The 13,015-nt window shown below is 36.1% G+C and overlaps 2 protein-coding genes across 2 annotated transcripts in view; both read left to right on the top strand.

The window, feature by feature from the left end:
* Positions 1-213, top strand: part of LOC103923541 (bile acid receptor-like) — a 6,466-nt gene extending 6,253 nt beyond the window's left edge. Inside the window, exon 10 of the mRNA XM_009331914.1 lies at positions 1-213. This exon is cut by the window's left edge and continues 21 nt beyond it. Coding sequence (XP_009330189.1) covers positions 1-213 — 213 coding nt within the window.
* Positions 214-436: 223 nt separating this feature from the next.
* SYCP1 (synaptonemal complex protein 1) overlaps positions 437-13,015 on the top strand; it is a 27,266-nt gene continuing 14,687 nt past the window's right edge. Inside the window, exons 1-14 of the mRNA XM_009331913.1 lie at positions 437-544; positions 1,595-1,676; positions 1,852-1,898; positions 3,134-3,298; positions 4,139-4,206; positions 4,400-4,473; positions 5,776-5,834; positions 6,975-7,044; positions 7,674-7,747; positions 8,714-8,822; positions 10,030-10,124; positions 10,261-10,445; positions 11,388-11,455; positions 12,640-12,701. Of these exons, the coding sequence (XP_009330188.1) occupies positions 437-544; positions 1,595-1,676; positions 1,852-1,898; positions 3,134-3,298; positions 4,139-4,206; positions 4,400-4,473; positions 5,776-5,834; positions 6,975-7,044; positions 7,674-7,747; positions 8,714-8,822; positions 10,030-10,124; positions 10,261-10,445; positions 11,388-11,455; positions 12,640-12,701 (1,266 nt within the window). The remainder of the gene's footprint in view (positions 545-1,594; positions 1,677-1,851; positions 1,899-3,133; positions 3,299-4,138; positions 4,207-4,399; positions 4,474-5,775; positions 5,835-6,974; positions 7,045-7,673; positions 7,748-8,713; positions 8,823-10,029; positions 10,125-10,260; positions 10,446-11,387; positions 11,456-12,639; positions 12,702-13,015) is intronic.

Here is a 13,015-nt window from a genome sequence, read left to right as displayed (position 1 = left end):
CACGTGGAAGAGCTGCAGGAGCCGCTCCTAGGCATCCTCTACAAGTACTCGAAGATCCATCACCCCGAAGACCCCCAGCATTTCGCCCGCCTTATCGGGCGCCTCACGGAACTGCGCACGCTCCACCACACCCATGCGGAGGTGCTGGTGACATGGAGAACAAAGGACCCCAGGCTGACCTCCCTGCTCTGCGAGATCTGGGATCTGCACTAGGCGACGCCGACCCCCGCGGCGATGCGGCGCTATAACAGAACCGCGCGCTCCTGAGTATCGTACTCGGCCCCGGCGCGCGCCGCGCCCGCCGCCTCCCCTCCCGCCGGGATCGCGCGCTTTCGCTTCCCGCTTTTTTGTTCTCCCTCAGCAGCCGGCGAGTTCGGGGCGTTAGTGTGCCCGTCGTGAGGTGTTGGCTGCGAGACCCGCCTTTTTCTCCGAGGCCATGGAAAAAGAAAAACCGTTTAAATTGTTTGTGCCACCGCGCCTGAGCGGTGGTCAGGTGTCTGCGGTCAAACCACAGACGAGCACTCGGGCAGCGGGGCTGTGTCAGGTAAACGGTGCTGCCGCCTGCCTTGCCTTGTGTTGCTCTGGAGGCGACGGCTGACGAGCGGGCGGCGGGGCGAGAGCGGTGGAAGGGCGCAGGGGCCCTTCCACGGGGACACAGCGGGGAGCGGTCCTCCCGGGTGGTCCCCAGGCAAAATCCTGAACCTCCGTCCTGGAAAGCATATGCATACGTATGCGTGAAAGCGGGTGCGCTGAACTCCTTTTTCTGCAAACTGTTAAGACTGGTGCTGGGGGGTAACATCTTAAGTTTTCATTTCAAAGACTTTTACTTTTTTCTATCAAACCCGAATAGAATAATCTCTAGCATCTGCTATGTATTTTAACTGTACACCACCGATGATAAATACATGTTTGATGTGGGTAATTCAGAATAGCAAGTGGGAAGTACACCGTTTGGCTACCCTTACTGGCTTTGATTTATTGGTCCTACCAGATCAAGTGTGCAGTGAAAATGTTCCGTCACTACACTCCGAGTTACGTGAATTCAACAAAATATTTTTTCATGTTGAGGCTCCTTATGAAATATGTTTAGATTCAAATGTGATATCCCGACAGGGGATGAGTTACACTTTTTACAAGACAAATTTCTATGACTTTTAAAACACCTTGTAAAATGAAATTTTCATGCTAAAACATAATCAGATGTGTTTTAGCAGTACTCTTGGGATTAAAGCAAAAAATAAGTATCAAATACTGGACTTGAAAAAAAATCATTTTGGTTAATGAGTCCTTTACCATGCAGCTGTGTACAGGCATGCCATAGCTAATAAGTTCTTGTCAAAAGCTTCTGCTTTGGCCACAGTGTAGTGTATAAAGCAAACTACAAGTAAAGACCAACAGTTTGAAAAGCCCCTGGGACGTAAGAAGCCAGCAGGAGAGTTCCAATGCCATTACCAATAACTTGGGCTTTGAAAATTGTAGGTAGTTGATTTATTAATGGAGAACTACTTTCACATTAGCTGTACTTTTTTTCCTAGGTTTTATAATCCTTCTTTACAAATCTACCCATAAGAAAATAATTTTTAAATTTGTGCAGGGTTTTAATAAATGCCCAGATGATGATTTTAATTTGCCATTTGTAATGAGTACACCGAACCGTGGTGAAATCACTGATTCAGGTAAGACTAAAATAAGCATTTACCTTGCACATTCTTTTAAAATCTTTTAAAATCTTTTAGTATTGTTGACATTTTTCATGAGTAGTTTAACAATTTCATAGCTGTAACACTGTTAAATACAATTCTGTCGTTATTTTTTTAGAAATACATTGATCAAAATCTCTTCATATTTCAGATGCGATTTCACAGCAAGTAAAACTTTGCTCTGAGGTAGATGAAGAGGTCAGCTAAGTATAAACTCTGCATATCTAATTTCTTAAGGCCTCTTAATTTGTTCCCCAGACAGCGCCTAAAGCACTATTCAGGGAACATGCCTGGAGATAAACCTTTCAATATTAACCAAAAAACCAAACTTGGAAATCACCTTGTTGTTTTTTTTTTTTTTTTTAAAGTGCCTGGGAAGCCTGGGAGTTTTAACCAGAATAAGATTTAGGCACTTAAGTATCTTTCTAAAACTGGTTCTGAATAGTCTGTTGAAAGGCAGGATTGAAGTCAGAGTATTCTTTGGAAAATTGAAGCAGATTATCCCAATTGCCTTGTCTGGCTTTATTTTATCTGTAAAACAATTTAGCGGAGTGGTTTCCTCAAGCATTTGATTCTTCTCATAGCATCTTTACCAACGTTTTTCTGCTTTAGTATAGCTCAGTAAAGCTAATTTTTTTTTGCGGTAGCTTCCTTTGCTTCCCAGATATGAAATGCTGTTTGCTGCAACAAAATGGAATGTATTTCTTGCAGTCCTCCTAATGATTTTCAAATCCCCAAGGACTAAACTTCTTTAGCCCTAGCAGCTATTAGAGTACAGGCAGGACTGTAATGGTATCATGATGCAGCCAAAACAAGGATAGCATTAGGTGACATCATACCTAAAACAAACTACAGAACTGCCTTGTGGCCTACTGTACTACTCTTACCTGACTAAACCATTGATCAAGTGCTGATTGTACAGCGCTTTAAAGATTGGTTGGGTTTTCTTCCTGCTTTGTGTATGAGTTAACTGCAAAAACATATCGCGGGTAGTCTTGGACAAGATCTCTGAAGCTGCTTTTACTTAACTCGGCAGTATCTGTCAGAATAAGAGGAGGAGGGAAATGGTGTGAACAACCTAACAGAAGGAATCTTGGCTCTACTGATAACTCTAGCAAAACTTTTATTGACTTTTGGTGGAGTGCAGTTATCTGTATCTTTAAGGCTATCTATTTAGCGATGTCACTATATCTGAAGGCAGTGGGGTATTTTTCACTTGTGTTTGTGTCTCATACTTGTTCTGTAATGTCTGTTGATACATACACAGTGGATGCACAAAGATTTAAACTTTGGTTCCTGATCGTATATAAGCTTGTGTCACCATCTGTGGAAAAAAATTTACTCTTGTGGTATTTCTAAGAAATAAATAATGTGTCTAAAATGTTATTAATTAAATAGCATTTGAGATTAAATTGTGGAACCTATTTTAATAGAATATAGAAACAATGAATGAATTGTATTCAAAACTCTACAAAGAGGCTGAGAAGATCAAGCAGTGGAAACTAACTGTAGAATCAGAAATAAAGCAGAAAGAAAAAAAACTGCAAGAAAATAGAAAGATTATTGAAGCACAGCGTAAAGCCATTCAAGAATTGCAGGCCAGTATTGTACAATATACATTGAATATGTAAAGTAAAGAGAAAGTTCTTCCTGATTTAGTATGAAAATATTACTCATACAATTAAAGAATGTTGCAGAGGTTGAAGAAATTTTGAACTGTTAATGTGATGACTTCAAAGAAGCCATTTGGCTAGATACCAATGACCTAGGGCTTTACTTTCCTTTCCTCATTAAAGGAAAAAGTAACATCTTGTTTTTTAAAAATGGTTTTCCTCTTTTTAACAATGTGCATTCCATCTTTGAAATACTTACATGCACATCATACTGTGGGTATGCAGAAACCTGTTAAAGACTGAATAAGCTTTCATCATCCTGGTATGTGTGAAGTATGCTCGTGCATATTTCTGTATTCAGCTCATACGGGAAGTAGTGCACTCTGCTTTATCCCAGTTTCTTACCTCACTGGTAGTGATGGACAGCTTTGTGACTGAAATACATGTTTTAAACAATTTATTGGTCCTTCCTTTTTGTTGTTGTTTGTTTGCGTTGGCTTTAGTAACCTGAATCATCTTTCATTGTTTGACTTTTGCCTTGAGAAAATGGTTATTCTGAGAAAGGGTGCGCACATGTAGTGTGCGAATGTGTGTATGAATAACATACCTGTAAGTGTTTCAGTTGCTGGTAAATTATTGTTTATTGTTATGTCTTTCATGCAAGCTGTAAAAAAAGATGGCGCAGCATGTAATATCAGATAAAACAGATTTCTGTCTTCTGATGCAAAAAATTACTTTTTCATGTGAGATTTGAGAAGTGAAAGTATATTTCTAACCTGTCTTTCAATAACAGTGTGTTTTTGTATTTGTTCCCTATGAAATTAGTTTGAAAATGAAAAACTAAGCTTAAAACTGGAAGATGAGATATGTGAAAATAAAGATCTCTTGAAAGAGTAAGTAATACAGTCAGGTATGTTTTTGTGAAAATAATTAGTTTTTGTGCTGAGAACTGTATTAGTATGGGAAGTTACATATAGCTGTTAAATTGTAAAGGTCATCAGGGCATTTACATTGCTACTAGTTAGGTATGCAAAGTACCATGCATTCCTGAGACAACACGTTACGGTATTTTTTTCCCTCTTTTAGAAACAGCGCTTCAAGGCATCTGTGTAATCTGCTCAAGGAAACCTGTACTCACTTTACAGAGAAGTCCACCAAATGTAAATGCTATTTAAATTTTGATTTATGAAAGTAAATGTACTTCTAGCTTTCTCTAAATTCAGGAAGGAAAAAAGCTATCATTCCGTTCCAAATACGTTCTCCAGTTGAGATAAACTGTATGTGGCTCTGCATCAGAGTGAAATTAGAAGCGAAGTCATAGGTCTAATACGCATGTTTTGTAATTCTAAATCCAGAGGTTTTCTGAAGTCAGTATGATTGTTTGCTAAAAGGTTACCTGCCTGGGAGCTATTTATGTGTCTAAACACTGATACAGGTTTAAGGCAGTGTAAGCAGCCCTGATTAGCCACTAGCAGCCACTCCAGAGGAGTGCCGGCCTCCTTAAGTCTTGTCAGTCCATTGACGTTTTTCAGTCCCATCCAGGTACCTTGAATATATTAAGACATATGAGGTGGCACTTCATGCCTGTGTTTAGGCAGTAGAATCTACTCTAGTTACCTTTCCCAGTTCTCTCTAACAAATTTCGAGGGTTGGCGTTATCCTGTTTGGAGCAGTTACAGATTTGTGGGGAAAAAAGGTCTAAACCCTGAGACACTATGAGTAACTAGCATTCTTCTCACTAAATTCACCAAGCCAAGACAGCTCGGTAACTTAACAAAGTTTAAATTCTTGAGGTTTTAAAATACAATCTTGACTTGGGATTTTATTCTATTGAAATTCAGAATTGTTATTATAATCTTTAAAATTTTACTAACTTGATCCCGGATACTTAAGAAGTGTCTGTTGCTTTTTAGCCTTGCTTCTACAAACACCTCTATAGATGTACTGTACTTCTTTGATAGCTGTGTTTCTTACTGTTCTCTTCTATAATTGTTTTCTTAAGGAAAAATAATAATTACAAAAATGAAAAAATGAAAGAGATGGAGTATCGTTACAATTCTATAATGACTGTTCTGTGGTCATGGGTATCTCTGCTGATAGGAAGAAATTCAGTGCTAAATCTTATATTACAGTTTTTAAAACACTAACACTTTTGATACATTAATATTCAACGAATTCAAAATTAATGTAGCTATATAAATTGATCCAGAATTACACTATTCATGGAAAAAGTGAGATTGGGAAAGAAATTTGAAAAGCTGAGCTTGCTTGATGTTTCAATGGAATATACATTTCCTCCAGATGATATAACTTTTGGCACCCTGTTTCATAATTATTTTTTTAAATAAGAAAAGAGCCCATAGTTCCTTTTTTATTTCATTATGCTGTTTAAGCATAATGGCTTTGACAGCTGGCATTCTTTTTCGAAAGGACAACTTGATGGTTCATTCTTACTTTGATAGATGAACATGAAAGAGAAGAAACAAGACAACTATACGTGGAACTTAATAACAATGTTGAAGTAAGTGACGTAGCTTATTAAAAGGCTCAAATGTGATCCAAGTTACATGTATATGTTGAGATATCTGAGTTATGTGCATATGTTGAGATACTATTCATACAAATAACGTTCTCTCATAAAGTAATTAGAACTGTCATGTGTGATGCAGGAAGTCAGGTTTTCAGTCCCTTTTCAGGAATTATTTTTGTATTGTATAGGGCACATTCATTGGATAAAACGCATCAGTGTTTGGGATGCAGATCCCGATGATCTGTGTGATATGTACGATCGGCTTAGTGTTAGGTGACTGCCTTAACTTCTGTCGTCTTTTTGTACTCTGTTTCACCTATCTGGCAATTCACAGAATGGCTGAGGTTGGAAGCATCCTCTGGAGAACTTCCCCTGCTAAAAGCAGAGTCAACTAGAGCAGGTTGCTTAGGGGTCAGGTTTTGGGGTCAGGTGTATTAGGGTTATTCTATTAGATAATCTAATGTAAAGTGCAATATAAAATAAAGATGAACAAAGAAAGTTAATTTCAGTTTTGAGTGTGACACAGAACAACAAAATTCATTATGGAAACTGGTGATTTTGTGTAGAATAAGAAGTATAAAGTGTGACTATTCCCTGACTTAAGGAGAGTTTTTACCTTTTTAATTTGTAAAAGAAGTGCAGACTTGCCAAATAAATTAATTCATCATATTTTTGTTATTAATTATTCCAGTGTGGAAGATAAGACCCTAGTATATTTATTATAGAGAAATGTGAGGCATCATTGTTTGGGAGTGATGAACTTGATATTAAGCAGAGTCAGAGAGTACCTGGTATAACGGGTAAATATTAATTATAGGTTGTTGTAGCAATTAAGAAAAGTACAACTCCTCTGTCGTGTTAGGGATCTACAAACATGGACCAATAAAAATACTTAATCCTTGAAATTGTTTAGGTCTTGAGTATAGAAATTCTTAAACTTCCAACTTCGAATAATTATAACATTCTGTTAACTCAAAATATGTTTATGCTCTGAATTTTGTTTTTAACAAAATTTCTCCTACAAATAAGAACAAGCTTGTAATACTGTTTGTTTACAAGCCATAAAGATAATTCTTCATTACTGAAAGTACTTAGTTTTGTACGAATGTATATATTGAATTTCATTTTTAGAGAATGATAACGGCATTTGAAGAGCTTCGTGTGCAAGCAGGGAACACCAGATTGGAAATGTGTTTCAAATGTGAGAATTCTGTTTATTTTGTTTATGCTGCAGGCTTAACAATGTTGTGCTTCATGGATTCTATTGCATGCAGTTTCAGGCCAGAAAGATACAAAGTGCTAGAATGGTGAACTGTTAACTCTGTGACAGTCTGGACCCTCTTTTATTCATGCTGCCTGCTATTAAATGCCTGGACCCTTTTATTGTTTTTCCAGTGGGTCAGATTTGGAACTTTATTTTTCAAATAGTCACTCGAAGTCTAAGTTTTGTCTGTGAAGTACAGTCACTACTTATTTTATGTAGTTGGTTTATTTAAATGATAATGCACTAGTGTATAGCTACAGAAATTTTAGTTAAATATTTGCTTTATTTACGCTACTATGTGCCTGTTTTGTTTTTACATGTGCATTTCTTAGTTTCTTATAACCAACTATTAAGTGATACATGGAATAATGGACTAATTCTGTGGAAAGCTGGCGCAAAAATTAATTTGATTAGAAAATAATTTCAAACATGAGCTCAACTATTACTCTTTAGGAAACAAATTGTACAGCTGTACAATTATAAGCAGTCTTAAACTGGAAATTGTATTTAACTTAGAGTATATTTTAGCTAGTATATTAACTCTGGATATTACTATATCTCAAAAGTAAAAGAAGAAGCAGAAAAAGTGGACAAGTTTGAAAAAGAATGCAAACTGGAAGTCAGTATGAAGGAGAAGCAGGTTTGCTCAGTTTTACAATCTAATATGTACAGCTTTATTTTTGAAACATTTGCAGTTTCTTTAATATTTGAACTCTGTTTTGCTTTTGTGACTTACTGATATGTCAAATGAAAATAATTACTTTAAAAGTGCTTGGTTGTAAAATACATGTATTTTGGAAGGATGGAAGTTAATATTGCAAATGACCTTTTGTGGTTTGTTCCTTCTGTGTTATTTATTCGGAATAAATTGTGAATTAGGCTGCTGTATCGTAACAAGGGACATCTTAGTGACAGGATTTAAAAGCACCATGTAAACACTGAATACTCTTTCTGTTCTCTACATATAGTTGCCTTTATAAAAGTGGCTTGTGCAGAAGCATAAAATTAGTAAAGCAGTCATCACTCCTCGTAGTTAAGAAAGGTGTAGTTCATATCTGGTAAGAAGGAAGGTGGGAAGAAGGATTATAATGCGTATCAGACCCCAGGCTGGTAAGAGAGTTTAGGAATCTGAGATTAGAGTAGTTTTTTTTGTAGTGGTGATGAGGTAGCCATGATGGAAGGCTGATTAAGTTGAAGAAATTAATTGTGATAAGAGTTTTTAGTTTGTAAGCAGGAGTCTGTATCTGGGAAGGTCAAGAGTTGTTGGTTTCTCTGAGAATGGATGTGACATTGCAAAGGGGCAAGGAGTGTTTCTGGGCATCAGTAAAAAGGACAAAAATAACAGCTGGAGCCTCATGTAAGTCAGATTCTGCTAACTTTAGTGATGTTCCACTATCTTTAGTCTGTTGGAATTCATGTATTGATTTTGAACTGAAGAGCTTTTTCATCCAGAGTAATATGACTTGATCAATATTTGGCTAAGACCGACCACCTTATTTAACTTGAATGTCGGCACTATGTATGCCAATCATATATGGTGCACAAATGAAAATGAGAATCTGTCCTTTTTTTAGACTTCATTATGATATTATTTTAATTTTGTTAGATTTCAGTTCTTACCATACAGAGTGATGAAAAAGATAATACCATAAGAGACATCAAGACTCAGTTGCAGGAATCCAAAAATAAGATTGCTGACTTAGTAGAAGCAAAAAGTAAGAGTTCTCTCTGCTATGTTAAAATGTAATTGGTTATAGAAGTATAGGAAACAGGATCATGATAATTTTACCCTGTTACTAGTCAGCAGCAGAATTTTGGGGCCTTGCAGGCCGTATTTTCGTTTGGAACAGAAGCCGCTGATGTGGGATCAGGACTGATAGTGTAATCTGCGTATGTATAAAATCTAGGCCCTTATTTAATAACAAAGGTTTTCTCTTTAGGCTTAGGCTACACCCTGTTTTTGTATTGACATGACAGCTTCATTGCGAGGGATTTTTCTTTTACTCTTCAATAAACTGTAGTGTGAACATGTTACGCTACTGTAAAGGTGCCATATACCCTGTCATTCCTTTTCTGTAACAGAAGTAAGTTTTACCAGGACACTGTATAACCCTGCTCCTGTTCTGGAGACTTTTCCCACTTCAGTTGGGCTTGTAGAGTAAACATGGCACAATAATAGATAAAAGTGTTTTTCCTGGTTACTGGATTGATCTGTTTCAAATCAAGTTAGTGAAGGGTCTTCAAAGTATATTTGTTCAGTAGTCCATAAATAGTAGCTTTGTTCTGTGTTCAACAAGACATATTTTCGCATCTTTGCCAAATAACCCCCCAAAATGTTACAGCTTTTAAATGGAATCTTACTTGCAAATAGGCAAAGGATTGACTGGGATTGGAAGTATAACTATTTTTGAAGGGTTCTTTTTTAAGGGTGAGTCAAGCAGTGAGAGCTTTTGAAGATTGCAGTGGGAAAATACATTGCTTGAGTTTTGCAAGCATACAATCAGATGCCACTGAGGAAACTTATTTTCAGAATTTGATTTTCAGTATTTTTAAGCCATTCATATTACAAAATATTTATAGTATATGATGCAAGTACCTTTGTTCGTTAGAACTGGGGCAATTTTCAGCCTCCCCTTCCCTGGGCAATGGAGAGGAAGGTTTTAGTATCATTTTTATGCCAGATACATGTAAGTGGCTGCAGTTTGTTAAATTTTATAAGTATATGTAATTTTACATTTTGGTTGCTGTTACTTAATAAGTTGAATAATTATCTTGGAGGCTTTTTCCTTAACAATGACATGAATACATTATGTAACTTGATTAAGTTGTAGGAATGTATTTATCTATAAATACAGAAAATAGAAGCATTTTTTAGGAAATATCCTGTTTTTCTTAAATGTAAGCATGTATCTTTTTGCTTAGGACATGAAGGAGAAATGTTAAAGGAATCCCAGATCAAGCAAGAACACTTGAGGGCAGAACTGGAAGAGGCCAAAGTTTCATTGCAGAAAACAGAGGTACAGCTTGCTTGTAATTTTCCAGTATAAATAGATTAGATGAGTAATTGCATAAATATTTACTGATACTTTAGATATGAAACAATTGTATCCATTTGTTGCAAAACACGTTTAGAAATTATATAATTTTTTGTAGGTTACTCAAAAGAGCTTAGAAACCGAATTGCAGACTGCAGTGAAAGCATTAATTCAGGTCACTGGAGAAAAAGAAGCACAAGTGGAAGAATGTAATAAAACTAAGGCTTTGCATGCATCCTTGAGAGAAGAGTTTGAGACTTCTATTTCCAATTTGAAAAGCTTGCTGCAAAAAGAGCAAAACAGGTAAATTTAACAGTTTAAATTCAAAGAATGATCTTATAGGTAAAATACTATATTACCAAGCTGCTGGGAATGAAACCTAAACTTCATATGTGATCTGGTGTAGTTACATTTTTTTGTGATCACTAATAACTTTTGTTTGTGTTTTTTCTAGAAGTCTTTCACCTGTCTGGTTATTTGAATTATTAGCACTTGAAGACGGTTGTGCTGTTTGATTTTTGTGTGGATGCAGCTCTTAATTAAGAGAGCAGTATTCTCATTTAGTATTTGACAGTCCTTTGTTAATGGAACATTTAATGAGGAAGATATTCTTCTGTATGTGATAATAGTATTGTTTAATGCCGATGCCTATTATTAATGTATTTCAGGTTTTCTGTAGTTTTAAAAATTACGTATTTGTCAAAGAACGTGATAGCAACTAAAATCAACTTTTTTAAAAACGAAAACAGAGCAATAAATATGTATTTTAATACATTATCACAGCTGAGTTTTTTAAGAAACAGGTATTTTGGGTACGTGGCATTAAGGTGTCTTCTAAGTAGTTGCAGTCTATGACAAATCCAAGAACAAAGGGATATGAAGCGGAAATTCTTTTGTTTGACACAGTAGTCTAAATGCGGAGAATTTAATGTAATTTTTTTCAGTTGTGCTGGTTGATATTGGTCTATAAGAAAGCAAATTTTTGCCCTCCTTCCCCCCCCCGACTTCCATAATCTGTTTTTAAGAAATATAGGTTTATGTATGTATATATTTGTTTACTTTTATGTCTGCTGTTCCAAGTTTGTAAAAGTGAAATTTGATACATGTTGCAGGCAGATATATCACCTACCTGTTGAAAGGCAAATGTTCTTAAAATGCTTGTGGCAAGACTTTGTCTTATTGTCCTTTAAGTTTCAAATGCAGTGCTTTGTACTATACAATTTTTTTTAATTACCATGTTCTTAGATTGGAGAAACATGAAGATGAGTCAAAGCTACTTACCTTGGAGCTCAGAAATAAGTCTGCTGAACTGGGTAAGATTTGTAGAAAGAAAGAAAACAAGCTAGGTAGTAATAAAAATGTTTTCTGCTGTTTTCTGAAAATAGACTGTCCTTATTGATTGGAAAAATGGTTTTACAGTACCCTATATCTGTCAGGAATGCTTAAATTTATTTTTACTCATCTGACTCCCTTTTCTTTGGTAGTTATTGTAACTGGCAACAGTCAAACAGCAGTGCTGTGCAGACCTCCAATAGTAAGACCATACATGCATGGATTCTCCTGGAAGTCATTTTGGTGTCTCTGCACTCTTCCAGTTAAGACTGATAGCACTGCAGACCTGTTTGAGAGGTAGTGTTAGACTGCTGAACAGTACATTCCAGGAATGGCTTCTGTAGCTTGTAGCAGAGACAAAACACCTGGGTTAAGCTTTCCTGCAGACCACTCTCCCCATGTTGGATGTAGAATCACTTTGACAGTGATTTGCTTTAAATATTGCTTTGATATCCTGTGGTTTCTAGATATGCGCTTCTTAGCCTCCAGAGTAAGAGATCTATCTTTAACACTGTTTTCCCAGTGTGCCGCATATGTCTCTAGTCCTGGTATGATAGATGAGAAATACAGTTTGATGTCCTTGTATGTATTGAGGGCATCTAAAGATAAGTGTTCCAAAGTTAACTGCTAATGCTTGTCTAGAACAAGGTGAGATGTGACCTGTGAGAACTCCAGAGCAAAAATGAGTTTGGCATCCAGTACTTGCAAAAAATACCAGTAAATGTGAATATGCACATAGAAAACATTTTGAAGTTACTAATAAATGGTTTCCTTTTTCAGCATATCCATGTGAATATCTTCCGCAGTCCAGATTTTTTTTCTGGAAAAATGCAGATTCATTAATACTTGGAGATTACTCTTTTGTAAACATTCTTACAGTCCACAGTTTATTTGAAGCCACGATTGTGGAAAACATAATAGGCTCTGAATTTTATTTAAGGCGAATGATTAGTTTATCTTCAGATATATGTATTTCCTAATGTCTTTCTGAATAATTTTTTTCAACTCTACGTTTAGATTAAGTTATAATTTAGCTTTACAATTTTTTAACTTAATCCAACAAGTTTTGAAAATTGGGTACTGCAAAGAGGTAAGTGCTTTATACTGCCTGCTAAATATGTAAAATTATTTCTGTTCAATTAATTTTACATTACATGTGCTGTAGAAGAGATGACTAAACTAAAATGTGACAAAGAAATGCAACTGGAAGAGCTGTCAGAAACGCTGGTAAATGTTCATTTTATTTAGTCTCATGGCATTTACTTTTCATATGAAGTCTCTCTTGCTTTTTAAGTACCTTAAATGCCATATATAAACACTGTCTAATCTGCCTTAATGTTGCTACTAAACTTTTTTACCTGTCTTCTAGACGATTTCATTGTTTTCTTGGAAGAACTTGATTCTTTCCACTGTTTTTCTTGTTTTGTTCTGCTTTGTTTTGGTTTTCTTTGTCAACATTTCTGGTAATTTCCTTCTTCATTCACACCTATTCAAATGCCACTCCCTCTGGACATAAAGATTTCTCATTTTTAGTTATGTCT

Source organism: Pygoscelis adeliae, unplaced genomic scaffold (assembly GCF_000699105.1).
Source record: "Pygoscelis adeliae isolate BGI_AS28 unplaced genomic scaffold, ASM69910v1 Scaffold189, whole genome shotgun sequence".
NCBI classification, from domain to species: domain Eukaryota; kingdom Metazoa; phylum Chordata; class Aves; order Sphenisciformes; family Spheniscidae; genus Pygoscelis; species Pygoscelis adeliae.
This window is presented reverse-complemented; position numbering and strand designations above follow the sequence as displayed.